The following is a 13922-nucleotide window of genomic DNA, read 5'->3' on the forward strand; positions in this document are numbered from 1 at the left end:
GGCACTTTTTCTGATAAACAAGCTCTTTCTTGATGCTGTTTTATGCACTCTGGCACTTAATGTATACTAAAAGTACATGAACATTTCCACATATCCAACATATTTTTATTGTGAATGATAAAATGGTTGGGGGGGCCAGCCAGCACCCCATAGGGGGCCAGATTTGGCTTGGGGGCCGTAAGGTGAGTATCACCTCTGTAGGACCCAACATGTTCGGAATTGCATGTTATAATGCTTAATACAACATTTAGTTTTTGTTTTTCAACATTAGATTTTCTCTCCAGTCTTTTCATTTATAGTAATCATTCAATTATCTTGCAAGGCAGAAAAATCAGTGTGGAAATTAGCTCCTCATTTTGCATTTATATCAAACAAGCCTTGTTTAATGAGAGAACTTCACCGTGAGCTCAGAGTTTTGTGAAAAGAAGCTGATTTCTGACTGACCTGTGTGGAAGAAGATGCCTGTCTCCAGGAGTACAACATCACACGACATTGCTGTGCTATGAGAGGAAGCAGGGAGAGTGAAATTTTACAAGTGAAATTTCTCCCGGCCAGTGTCCTCCAAATAAATAGAGATAAAGAAGTTTATTGGTTTCGAGGCTTTAAATTAAGACTTTATTTGATGATGTTAGTGATATTACACTGAAGACCCTGCATTAATGAAAACTTCACAGAAACGGAGGATTCCTGAAAATACATACACTGTTATTTAGAGATCTTTAAATCTAATGTCGACCACAGAGATGAACACACAGTACAATATGTCATGATTCATGAAGTCAAGTCTGTCTGAATGTATACACACAGTTCACGTTATTTAGCTTGTGGAACCCATCTGGCTATCTGTGTCAGTGCAAATCGGAGTGAGCGTGTGTGTGTGTGTGTGTGTGTGTGTGTGTGTGTGTGTGTATGCGTGCGTGCGTGCGTGTGTGTGTTAAGGCTGTCAGAGCGTGCTGCGTTAAGTGTGTAAAGGCAGATTCTGTGGAGGCTCTGCGGGCAGATTATTCTGGGCCTCGGCTTGGTGCTCAGCTGGGACTTTTGCCTCTGTAAGAGAGAGAGAGAGATTCACTTTATAAAAACAATCACAACAGAAAGCTACATTCACAAACACACATATCACTCACATCACAGATTGTTTACCTTTATCTTCCACTTTTTGTGCCTCTGGTTGGAACTGGAGTTCTCCATTAGGACCCGCAGGAGGCTGCCCATCTGCCGCCTGCTGTTCCTTCTGTCTCTGGGACATCTCTAACACTGCCTGAAATAGAAAAAAGTGCAGCTAAATGATTATCTCCAAATGCTTCAGTGTTACCACAGGCTGAAAATTGACTATTGAGTGGCTATAATTCAAGTTTGACCCCTTTCTAGCTGTGTCAAATGATGCACTCTTTGAGTCCAGGTATTGATGATGCCATGAGTGACGTGCTGAGACAGTTACCTGCTGGTACTCTCTCCTCTGGGCCTCCAGGGCTTTGCCTCTCTCCTTCAGCAGTTCCTGCTGCTGACGCAGATTCTCTGCCTTCCTCTTCAGCTCCTCCTCTTTGTCTCTGAGTTCAGCCTCAAATCGCTGCAGCTCTTCCTCTGTGTACACCGGCTTGGTTTCCAGAGTCTACGGAAACAGCATGGGAATGGATGTAATAGAAAGAATTCACACTGCTATTTAAATGTTATGGGTTTGTAAAGGCTAAACATTCTTCATATTCATGTATGTAACCTCATCAGTTGGTCCTACTTCTGTTGTCTCAATTTACAGCATGGAAAAAAGCTGAGAAGTGCTTAAAATGATATTCACAAAAAATTCTGTAACATAATTTTAAATACATAATTATGATAATTCTAAATATAGTTTTACCCAGGCTTTTTAATTTTTTTCTCCAGACATTTTACCTTGCTTTTTAGAATAATTTCCTAAATCTAACAATTCCTTGCAATTCTTGGAGCATTTCTTACAATTTGCTCATGCCTTTTTCCCCATGTTTTTGAAAGAAATCGCACCAATTTGCTCAGAGTTCAAACTCTAAAATACTTGTGAAAGGAGTCTAAAAACAGCACAAGAAAAGAGATGTCACTCCAGGTTTGAAAGAGGTAAGAGACCTATGACATAAAATACGTCAGCAAAAACCCCCATCACAAATTTTGAAGCTTTCATGTCTTAAAAAAGACAGTTTGTTAACAAGTGGCTAAAAGAGACTTCAGAACATCAAAACGCCAATCCACGCAGAACACGGCATTATAACCTCTTAGCGGCGGCCGTGGGACCGTAGTGTCATTTGTTTTAGCCCAGCAAAATCTTTTTTCCTCAGACAATTGCACTGAGGTTTCAAAAATCCTGAAAATGGTGTTTATTTGTGTGTGTGATCTTACTGAACGAAACGTGTAAGCATCATAAACATTTGTTTACCACAGAGCTTACTTTCTGCAATGTTCCAAAATCCAATGGAAAAATCCCATGGGCTTTTTGACGAGGGAACCAGGGCAACATTAGCTTCCAGTCTGGCCTACGGAAAAACGTCATCCCTGCGGCACTCTATAGCTGCTACAAGCATAGCACCAGAATCTCTGACTGAACAGGAAAAATGCATTTTGGGTATTGTAGGCACTATGTTTTAAAGAGGAATGTGTGACACAAGAAAGATGATACCTCTGGTTCTGTCTCATCGATTTTGATCCTTTTCTCTCAACTGTCCCTCCTAAGTCCAGCAGTGTTATAGGAGTGCAGTGCTTAATTACTCTTTAATTAAACCCAACATTACTCGACATTTCTTCTATTCACAGCCGCAACTTTTGGGAACAGCTCCAAGTCTGCGAGTTGATGAAGGAGAGAATATAGTACTATTTAACTTCACCACCCACATTTTCCCAGCCTGTCCTGGGATTTCAACCACAGACCCTCCAATCGCCCACCCACTCCCCCGACCTTCAGGCCACCTCTGGGCTCTTTACCTCCCACTCTTTGGGATTACTGAACTCCTTCTTCTCGGTGGATTTAAGGAACTCTTCCAGGCTGACGAGACGATCTTTATTTGTGTCCACCTTGTAACACAGAAACGTTAACAGTCAAAGTGCAGCAGTGAGGAAAAAAAAGGAGCGAGTGACTCATGGCATTTGATGAAAACAAGAGGTCAAAGTAAATACTTAAGACTCACATTCTTCATGACATGCTCCCTCATCCGCAGCCTCTCTTCCTCCATCTCCATCATATCGTCCTCCTCGTTCTTTGGGTCGTAGACCTTCTCCAGCTGGAGGAGGAAATGAGCAGATGTTACCGTGCTGCTGTGCATATCGCTGCTGTCAGGTTCAAAACTTTCACTTTTAAAAAAGTCTGCGGGAGCAAAGGCGAAACAGCTGTATTTTCAAATAGATGAGCAACCATTTTTGATTTGCTGTCATGAGATTTTAAAGAGTAAAACCTTGATTTTAAAACCACGGTGTGCTGTAGGTTCCTCACCTCTTTAGTGAAGAGAGCCTCCAGTTCCTGCTCATCTAAAACACCATCTTCATTTGTATCTGAACAGAGCAGCGAGGAACGTAATTCATATTTATTCATATCATAATGAAGGACAGGGGTTAGAAGCAGAGGCGTCACTCACCGTGCAGTTTAAAAAATGTTTTGGGGTTGAACTCCTGAGGATCCAGTCCGTCTGTCTCCTCCCAAACTTCCCGTAGCTGAGCGACACTACCCTGAGTGTGGGGAAAAAATGGAGGAATAACACGTAAGCGAGCTTCACCTCCACTTGTTTCACTTTTTTAACTTCTTTAAATCGTTATCTAAAGAGTTTCACAGTTTGACTTCCACTTGTTTCCCCTGAAAACCAACAGAAGTGTCTACGTACCGGAGCATTAACTTTGGGGTGCTGGCGGTGTTTGTCCTTCATCTCCTGCATTCTCTTCTCCTCTCTCTCCCTCTTCTCCTGGTCCAGGCCCTTCAGGTACTCCCGTCTCTCGTGCTCCTTCAGCATCTCGTAGCGTTTGAACTCCTCGTGCCTCTCTGCGTCGTAGTTCTCCAGGTCTTTGGTGGCCTAGAGACAAAGAGCCGGACAGTTTTTCTTTTAAACTGCATTTATTGTTTTTCAATAATGTTGTACAAAAGAAACACTCCTCTATATGCATATACAAAAGCACACATAACAAGTATAATAACAGTAATAGCACATAGCAAAAATTAAATCAAGAAGAAGGAAAAAAAGGGGGAATTAAAACAGTCTAAAAAGGAGAGAATAAATTAAAATAATACAAAAAATTGTAATAAAAAAATAAACATTTTCAAGAATGTGATGGATATAATCTTAACTCTTGTCAGATTTCATATGATTAAAGTAAACTATAAAAGGCTGCCACATTTCATAAAATTTAATTTTCTCTAGTCCCTAATGTTTCATTACACCATTCATTAGATTTGAATGTATTGGTGCATTTCTCTGTTTCCAACTGAGTAAGCTCAACCTGCGTGCCAGGCGACTGACACCACGATGACAATGATACCACGATGCGTAAAGAGCCAGACAGTTATCTCGAAATCAAAAAGTGAGGTCAGATTTAAGACAAAGCAAACAGGTGTCTGGAACAATCAGTGACAGATCGACCCTCCTGTTTTGAGCTGTAGTTGTAGCACCCTTGAGGCTGATCAGTGTATTTTGGATTCTGCTTGTCAGAACATCTAAACCACTGACTGATTTTTTTTGTCTCTGGGGTGACCAATAATGCAGTTTTTATTATCTCTGGAGGATCTTACCGTGGAGATTAGCAGCTCGAGGTCTTTGGCCTCAAAGGTGTTTTGATTGTGGGGATCCAGATGTTCAAACTGCTTGAGCAGAGAGGCGTGGTCCATCTGCAGACCTTCACAGCACACACATCAATTACACGCTGCACTTTTCACACACATCACTTCCTTTATGTCCTGTACACACGTAAAACATCTGTGTTGAGGCTGCATTCCTCTCTCACTACCAACCTCACCAACCTGCACTATTGTATGTACATTTTTCAAGTAACGATGAACACTTTACATGGATATTCTTTTGTGCTGCTTCCACCTGCTCTACTTGAAAATATTGTGATCTGCATCCATACACATCCAGGAACTGATATTAAATTAGAAAAACTGCACATCTGTATGTTTTTACATAGTCGCATTCCTAGGGCTGAAAAATGAAGTCAATATGAAAGTGCCAAAAGCTATAGATCCTAAAACGGCCACTACAGGCTGGCTCTAAAAGTGAGCCATTCCCCTTGAGCCACATGTTATAACTTAACAGCAGATATAAGTAAGCCTGATAAAAAAATGGCTTTGGTCTCTATAGCTAATTACAACTTTAATGATAAGTGTACAGGGGGTGAACTTTTATATAACTCACATTCTATTAAAGCTTAAAGTCGTGCATAAATAAGGGTGTGTCCTCTTGAGTGACAGGCTGACTGTGAAGCATCACTGCAGTCTACAGCCTCTTTTATACTACCTATTGAAACAGAAATGTTGCACCGTAATCTCTACTCGCTGTTCTGAATAAAAAGTTGGAACACAGAACGGGGGGACAGATTTGTTCTGCTTTATAACCTGCTGTAGAGGTTGTAACAGAGCCAAGCTGATGTTTGTATAAAAAGTGAGAGCTGGTAGAAAAGCAGCTAGCAGCACTTAGCAGCAAACAATGAAGAAAAACAGCACCTGTAAATGTCCGAAAACTGGGGAGACAAAAGGTCCAGAAGCTCCTTATCCTCTGAGCAGAGGACGAGCTCAACCGCCATATAACAGGGACAGTAAGCGATTGTTGACCATGTTATGTTGCCATTGCTACTGTTTACAAAGTGCTACTTTACACATGCTGTATGTCACACAAGAGGTCAATCCTGTCATGTTACACGTCACGCCTGTCACGCCTCTTTTGCTTCCGAACATTGGCATGCAAGCTAAAATCACTCACTGGAGCGGTATTACGCTGGCGTTGTTCAGTTCTACGTAAAAAAGCAAAGCTGGTGTATTCAAAGGTCTTTGTTGCCACAGTTTTACAGGATCTCTGTGTAAAGAAGCGTATGAGTCATATCCACTCCCTTCTCCTTCATAGCTCCACTATCTTGTCCAAATATGGTCATTTCTGGCTTCGAACATCAAGGTGACAAGAGCATAAACATAATGATACCACACATTTTATATCTGTTAATGAAAAGCAGCTCACAGTGAATATTGCATATTTTAAGGGTTCTTTCTTTGTGTTTTCAGTTGTGCAGCCGTGATCATCAGTTTAACCTTACACTGGTGAAATCATCAGTTATCACCAATTGACAGTAATATAATCTGCTGATTAGTAGATGAACTAAAAAATAAACCGAGCCTGTCTCTTCAATTAATGTTCTTTCAAGTAAAAACACAAACATTTGCCGTTTAGTTTTCATAAATGCAAAGATACTGCTTTACTATTTTATTCAGGTCAAATTAACTATTATTTGACAATGACATCTGAAGACACTCATGTTTCTTGTGCCTTATATAATGGGCATTTCTTTCAAATATGATACATAATATATAACAACACACTGTGTATAGAAGTGTATTATACATAATCAAACTACAGCTAAAACACAATACAACCTTGACCACTGTTTTTGTTATTTGTATCTCTCTGCTACAACAACCACTCTCTCTCTCTCTCTCTCTGTCTGTCTCTCTCTATCTGTCTCTCTCTCTGTCTGTCTGTCTGTCTCTCTGTCTCTCTCTCTCTGTCTCTCTGTCTCTCTGTCTCTTTCTCTGCAGTGGTCTACAGGGAAACTGAGTCCACTCACTCTGTGTGTTGGTGCTGTCCAGTTTGGCTTTGAGCAGCATCCTGAGGCGGGAAACCTCCTGACGCTTCAGCTCGTCCAGGCGAGTCCTCACATGATGACTGACCAGGTCCAGCTCTTTACTGAGACGCCCACTCTGATGAAGAACACAACACATCCAGGTGAAAAGAACAGATTACATGCCAGATCCTTCTGTTACCTGCTGTTTAAAGGTAAAAGAGGAAGCTCTATGAGAATAAATGGATGCTGACCTTGATGTCCTCTGTGTTTGCTGTTTGCAGTTTCTCCCTGAAGTGAGGGTCTGTCTCCAAAACCTCGATCACCTCTCTGAGATACCTGTCGTAGTACAGGCCAGTGTCCTGCAACAAAGGACGGGTTAGTCACAACAAAATGAATCTCCGATAAAGCACATAACTCAGACCATTACCCCATTCTCCTCTGGCACTTCCTCTTTAGCTTCCTGGTTGTCTCCATTGCGATCAATAGGCACTGACCAGACCCCAGCAGAGATGGATAGAAGCAGCAGCCAACCAGGCATTAAGTTCATCCTCCTTCAAAATAAACAAACAATACATGTCACAATTATGTAGGCAAAATTTTGACTGTAAAGCTACAGTCTTAGCACAGGAAAGAATAAGAGGCAGAGGTGTGTCAACAACAAAAACCAGCCAAGATGAATGTCTATTAGACTGCCAGTTATACTACATAACAGCTCATACCAGTATCTGATGCTAGGTGTTGTGCCCCATGTACACCAAACTTTCATTGAAAAGTATCCTGTTTCTTTTTTTTTATTCACAATCCTGTATTTGCACATTTGGATTTTTAGAACATTGATCATGTCAACAAGATAAACAACAGTTTAAACATTATATTAGTGGTGTATATATAGTCGTATAGAATAGTATAGTATGGTATAGTATGGTATAGTACAGTATAGTGTTAGTGTATGCAGCTTGTTAGCTCACTAGCTTAAAAACACGGATGCGGTTTGGGGTCCAAATAAATGACCTTTCTGTAGGTGTAATCACCTGTGATATTAAATTTACGGCACAGGTCAATTATTGTTCGATTTAATAACATTGTAAAGATTATTTTGTTCAATAAAAGGTAATTTGGCAGGTGATAGCGTTATATTACCGGGTTATCCATTTACCGTCAACCTAACAGTTAGCCGCGAGCTATACAAAACGTCTTCTACCTGCGCTTTCCTTCTTATAACTGACGAATCTCTACACATTCGTCGGTTAAACTCCGCCAATATTAAAAAATAAATAGATTTTTAAAATGTGTTATGATTGTATTGTGTAATATGTTTAAATAGCTCGCCTCTTACCGCAGGTATGTTTTTGATATCGGATCCGATGCTCAAAGCACGATCTGCATTTGCGTCGGATAAAAATGACGTCATGAAAATGCAGCGCTGGTCAAACATGCTGCCTTCATGAACTGTCGGAAATCACAAACATTGTCCCGACAGAAATTTCGACTATATGCTTGGTTTGATTGACAAAGGTACTTCTCAAAACTAAAAAATATTTAAAAAAAAAAAAAAAAAAAAAACACAAAAAAAATTAGATATATGACTCATTTTTCATTTTTCTCCTCACTTCTTTTTATGTGTCTCATATAAAATAGTCTTAAAATAATCAAATTAATTATTGTCTAAAAAATATATTGTATAGGCTACATGAAATGATTTGGCCTAAAAATCTGCCCTGATTTTATATTTTATAGATACTGATTTTAAAATATACATTGCGACAACCGAACATTTTTTAAAACATACCTATTTTAAATGGGCCATTAGATTATTTAGACATTTCAGTTTAATTTTAATTTTCATAGCAAGTTGATGAAGGTTTTAATTTTTGTTATGTTTCTTTATTTCTTCTACATTTTATTTATTATGAGACTGAGATTTATTTATTTTTATTAGGCTTTAAAATATTGTTATACAACTTCTATTTTGAAAATATCCAATGTATATGTGTCAGTAAAGTTTGACTTTAACTATTATAGCCCAAAATAAGTTTTAAACCCAACAGCCACCAATACGTTTGCTCTTGTCACTGTCATTTGAAGGGGTAATCGCGTCCCCCCAATTAAATGACTGGCAACACAAGCTCGGAGCTCGGAAGTACTACTCTAAGCATAGTTAGTGAAGGTAGCATAACCCCGATAAATAAAATACCACATGATAATAATAATAATAATAATAGTAATAATAATAATAATAATAATAAGTAATAATAATAATAATTAATAATAATAAATAACACGCCAGTGCAAAGTAAACAAACGTTTAAAACGTTTAATTGCATTGAAAAATAGATTTGTTGTATATTTAATTCAGTACACAAACACAAAGTCATGGCAAATTGGAATAAATTAACATCAAAAGAGCCAACCATTGCACGTGAGAATAAATTAAAGGTATAAATATTATGCATCAAAAATAACATCTAGGCCTGCAATAAAGTTAATAGGAATAGATAATAAAATATGGCACATGCAAAACACATAGTTGCAAAATTGGTCACGAATAAATAAAGTTAAAAAATAAATTAACAGTCGCTCGTTAACAGAATTTCAAAATATAAAAATGTGTCAGAGCATTTTGAGGTCATAGTCAATTTCTATCAGTTTAACTGATGAAATGTGCTGAAAGATTTTGATTGATTCACACTTTCTATGCCACAGTTGATTCAGTGTTTAGAAATCAATCTCTCTCATGTCAGTAGGCGTCCCGGGTCTTTCATTCTCCATCTCTTCATCCTTCTCCATGGGGCCCTGCTGAAGCCCACTCCTCAGCCGCTGCCGGAGGACATATTCAATCATGTCACTGTAGCACTGCAGTACTGCCTGAGGTGCAAGACATAAGGAAAATAAATGCATTTGGTAATAAATGCAAGTGTCTTCATGCATTTGGCAACAGGTCTCTCAAAAAAAAAAAAAAAAAACACACAAAAAAAATCTGACAAGGGACTGTTTGTTATTTATGAGGGGAGAGGGGTGGTGCATATGGGGGTTTTATGTCAAATATCTTTTTAAGGACTGAGGATGGACTATTTATTAAGTCTTAGCAGAGGGTATACACATAGGGGTATACACATTTAAATGGTTGCATTTTGTATTTCTTTTACCACCATTTTTTTTTAAGAAATCACACCTTCCAGTTTGGAAGGTGTGATTTCTTTCTTTAAAAATCGCCCAAATCACACCATTTATCACAGCCAGAAGCTGTAAATACAACAAAAATTATTGTTAGATTTTCAAATCTCTGATGGTCTTTGGACACATCACATGCAACAAATGATTCATCAGAAAAAAAACAACGAAACACTTTATTCTACATTTCTCATTTAGATATTGGCCAAAAAAACAACAGTTTGCACAAACCAACCAGCATGCATGACAAGAGTGAAAAAAATACAAAACAGGAACTTTCAACTTTTAAAAATGGTGTTAAAACTTAAGTTTTTAAAATCTAACAACTAACTGATGTTGAATGGAGGGTCATGCATTTGCTGTCATTCAAGGAAAAAAATTTGTAGCTCCAGGGAGCATCAAAAAACAACTGTCACACCCCAACCAACCGCCTCCTTTGAAAAATAAAGAAAAGTTCCTAAAATCATATGAAATCATATAAAAGGGCCCATATGCAGCCTCAGACTCACCAGATCAGCTTGGCAGAGCTCTGCCAGTGCTTGACTCATCACAGCCAGTTGAGCGGGGCCCTTGTTGCCCAGACCCCGCAGAGCACAGTTCAGTGATGCTGCAGCAACAAGTGACGGCGGTGCTCCAAGAAAGCGGGAGTCACACGCACACATGGCAGCCAGCGTGTCGCTGTGCCGCCGCAGGGTGGAGAGCAGCTCCTCCTTAGGGTCACCGCTGCCTCCATCTCCTCTCTCCTCCACTGAGGCAAGAAAATGTGGGAGGAAGTCTTGTGGAGTCACTGCTGCTGTGTCCCACCGGAGGGCAGCGAGGATGACACGCTCCATCTCCTGATGGAGAAGAGACAGGTGCACAGAGGAGTTAGAAAAGATTGTTGTAGGTCGAACACAAGAATTGTGATGCGAGAATACATGGGGACTTTTTATTGTTATATTGTGAAAGCTTAGATCTTAAAGGTCCAGTGTGTAGGATTAAGTGGCATCTAGTGGTGAGGTTGCAGATTGCAACCAAACTGACACTCCCCTGTGCCAAGCTGTAGGAGAATTACTGTGGCCAACGAACAGCCTTATCTAGAGCCAGTGTTTGATTTGTCCATTCTGGGCTACTGTAGAAACAAGGCAAACTCCCTGGATGAGGAGCCACTCCATATGTAAATATAAACGACTCATTCTAAATTTAAAAAAAACCATAATTCTTACTTTCAGGTGATTATAATCTAATAAAAAGAGTCATAAATATTATGCTCCATTTCTGCTGATAAATGCCCCTAAATCCTATAGACCTTTACTTTTGGTCTTATAGTTTGCATTCTCGGAGCTCATTTGACTATTCTAGACTGAAACAAACCACCATAACCAAATTACAAATCCCAATTTCATTAAGAATCCAAATTTCAAATATGTTATTGATTAAAAACACTGTGATATTATCTTTATAGTTGAAAGAAAATTTGATTAATTAATCAACATGACTGCGTGGTCCTAAACTGCCAAGTTTCTGCACGTGTGGACTGTGTGACTGACTCACCCGCAGGTTGGAAGGCTGGAAGCTGTATTCAGCTGCAGCGCACAGAGTATCAGCGGTGACGTTGTCACACTCCGTGAGTTTGGAGGCGATGAGGATGCAGCCGGCAGCCAGGCAGTATGGTGAGACAGGAAGAGACAAAGAGGCAGACAGGAACCTGTCCATCAGAGAGACAGACAGGGGGAACACCGCCTCATCACAGCCACACTCACAGCACACCTGCAGAGAAGAAAAACAAGTGAGCATCACAGAGACGATGGGATGCAGATACAGTTGATAAACCAAATGCCTTAAAATGTAAATAAATATAACTATTAATCTTTATAAGTTCTAGCAACTTCACTAAACCAAGTTCACCGTGTTATATACTTGTATTTTGCCAGCTGAAAACTGGTCAGTCATATTTGTATTTTCTAAAACATGTTAACAAAACAGAACTCACAGATCTCCAAACTTCATCACTGGCAAAATTCTTCGTCATGATCAAGTGAAGTCAGACTAACCTGGTTTACTGAAGTTGCTAACACAAGAACCAGGAGATTTCGATTGTCATTTTTAAGTTGCAACAACTTCATAAAATTAAGTAAATGCAACTAAATTTCAAGCAAACCTAACATTGAAATGAATTAAAAAGAATAATTATATTTACTTTCCTTTTTCAAGGCAATCAGTTTCTAAGATTATTTTAAGTTAGATCAACTTGTCTGATTTTTCAGTGCGCCATGAGGAGAGTGGAGCATGAGAGAGCTTCATACCTCCAGGGCCCATTTGGCGAGCTCCTCCCGACGCTCTGGGTCCCGCTGGATGAGGGTGATGTAGAGCATGGAGGGCATGTATCTCTCTTCCACATGAAGCAGCCTCTGGATAATGCGATGCCCGGACACCGTGGGGTCCCAGGCGGCCCGCAGCTGAGACGGGCCTGCTGAGGGTCCCTGAGGTCGTGTCTCAGTCAGGCTCTGGTCCTGGTTGTCCTCCACCTCCTCACACCACAGAGACACAGACATGCCTCTGTCCTTATACACAGCCTGCTGGGTAAAATATGAACTTTTCCAAATGGGAAAGAAAGGCAGCAGCTAGTGTCCCCGTGTCACCTGAGGAGGCTTTTTTCATGTAATCAGAGGCTGGGAAATCCTTGTTGAAGTGTGTTTTGGCTTCTTGTTGAATATCAGCCTTCAACTACCATCGCTGACTTTTATACCCAGCAGGGACAGACAAGGGAGAGAGGGTGTGGCACAGAGGGGAAGGACCGGGCCGTATAAAGGGGCGTGCACCTTTGTGAGTGACATAAAATAATAAGAAGACAACAATATGGTCTGTGCAACAATTGCTTCAACAGGTGGGGAGAGGGAGAATGGAGGAGAGCAGGGGAGAGAAGGAGGCGCAGACAAGTGAGGGAGTGGCCCGCGGGGACAGAGCAACAGCTTGTCTTCGACAGTGAAAGAGAGAGGGGAGGAAAAGAAAAAGGCTGCGAAGGGTGAGAGGCAGAGAGGGGAGAGAAAAGGTCATCTCCACACTCTGACAATGGGAATGGATGACAAAAGGAGGAGGGTGTTTGTTTACAATGTGCAGCATGAGAGGAAATGTGTCAAAGTCTGGATGGATGGTGAATCCTCCTGCTGTTATACACAGAGCCTCAAGTACTGACAGCATTCAGCATGTATTCAGTTGCTTCATATTTTTGATTTTATTCACCCCAAAATACATATTACTTTTGTACTTGATACTTGGATAATGACAATTACAATACTTACGTAATTAGTATGATCTCAGTAAGGATTTTTAGTGTGCGATAATGTTGTAAACTGGTAGTCGTCAAACTGCTGCAAGATAAATATGATGGAAAAAAATAAATACATATTTCTGCCAAGAATTGAATGAATAAATATTTTTAGACATTTCCCCTATCTTTACTTTTTTCTTTTGAAACAGGTCTTCTTACCTCTTTAGGCCAAATTATTCAAAATAATATCATTCTGTTAAGATAAATAGAGATTAAATAATTCTGAATTTAATTGATTATTCAGTCGAAATGAACTTAATCATCAGCAATACAGATGATTGATTAATCTTGCACTTTAAAAAGAAACTTTATTTCAACTCAAAAAAATTAGTGTCCTGGCTGCCTTCATTTTTTTTTAAGTTGACTGAATTTAAGAGGACTAGTTGACTCATTACAAAATTAGCTCAATTTGTCTTCTCAGATTAAGTCAACTAAAATTTTAAAAGCGACGCTAGCTCTTTTTTCTTTCTTTCTTTTAAAAAAAAATTGAAACCAAGAGTTTCTTTTTACAGCAATATATAATAGTCAGTTGTCCATCTTTGGGTTTTGGACTGTTTTTTTAAGATGTCACATTTGTCTTGGAGACACTATTTTAGACTTTTTCCCCAACATCTTCTGACTTTTTATAAATTACTAAACTTTCTAAAAGTACTGCACACAGGGCTGGATG

General features: G+C 39.6%; 2 protein-coding genes across 2 annotated transcripts; both read right to left on the reverse strand.

Annotated features, from left to right (window-relative positions):
• Positions 1–588: 588 nt before the first annotated feature.
• nucb1 (nucleobindin 1) lies at positions 589–8175 on the reverse strand. Its single transcript, XM_042505718.1, has 13 exons — positions 8108–8175; positions 7199–7322; positions 7023–7130; positions 6775–6907; positions 4733–4836; positions 3834–4019; positions 3591–3681; positions 3449–3507; positions 3147–3239; positions 2944–3033; positions 1439–1609; positions 1141–1258; positions 589–1044 (listed from the first exon to the last, which is right to left on the reverse strand). The coding sequence occupies exons 2-13, from the start codon at positions 7316–7318 to the stop codon at positions 959–961; spliced, it is 1359 nt and encodes a 452-aa protein (XP_042361652.1). The 5' UTR covers positions 7319–7322; positions 8108–8175; the 3' UTR covers positions 589–958.
• A 1073-nt stretch (positions 8176–9248) lies between these two features.
• On the reverse strand, positions 9249–13154 carry ccndx (cyclin Dx). Its single transcript, XM_042505824.1, has 4 exons — positions 12228–13154; positions 11476–11691; positions 10452–10778; positions 9249–9636 (listed from the first exon to the last, which is right to left on the reverse strand). The coding sequence occupies exons 1-4, from the start codon at positions 12474–12476 to the stop codon at positions 9487–9489; spliced, it is 942 nt and encodes a 313-aa protein (XP_042361758.1). The 5' UTR covers positions 12477–13154; the 3' UTR covers positions 9249–9486.
• Positions 13155–13922: the final 768 nt, after the last annotated feature.

Source organism: Plectropomus leopardus, chromosome 17, assembly GCF_008729295.1.
Source record: "Plectropomus leopardus isolate mb chromosome 17, YSFRI_Pleo_2.0, whole genome shotgun sequence".
Taxonomy (NCBI): Eukaryota; Metazoa; Chordata; class Actinopteri; order Perciformes; family Serranidae; genus Plectropomus; species Plectropomus leopardus.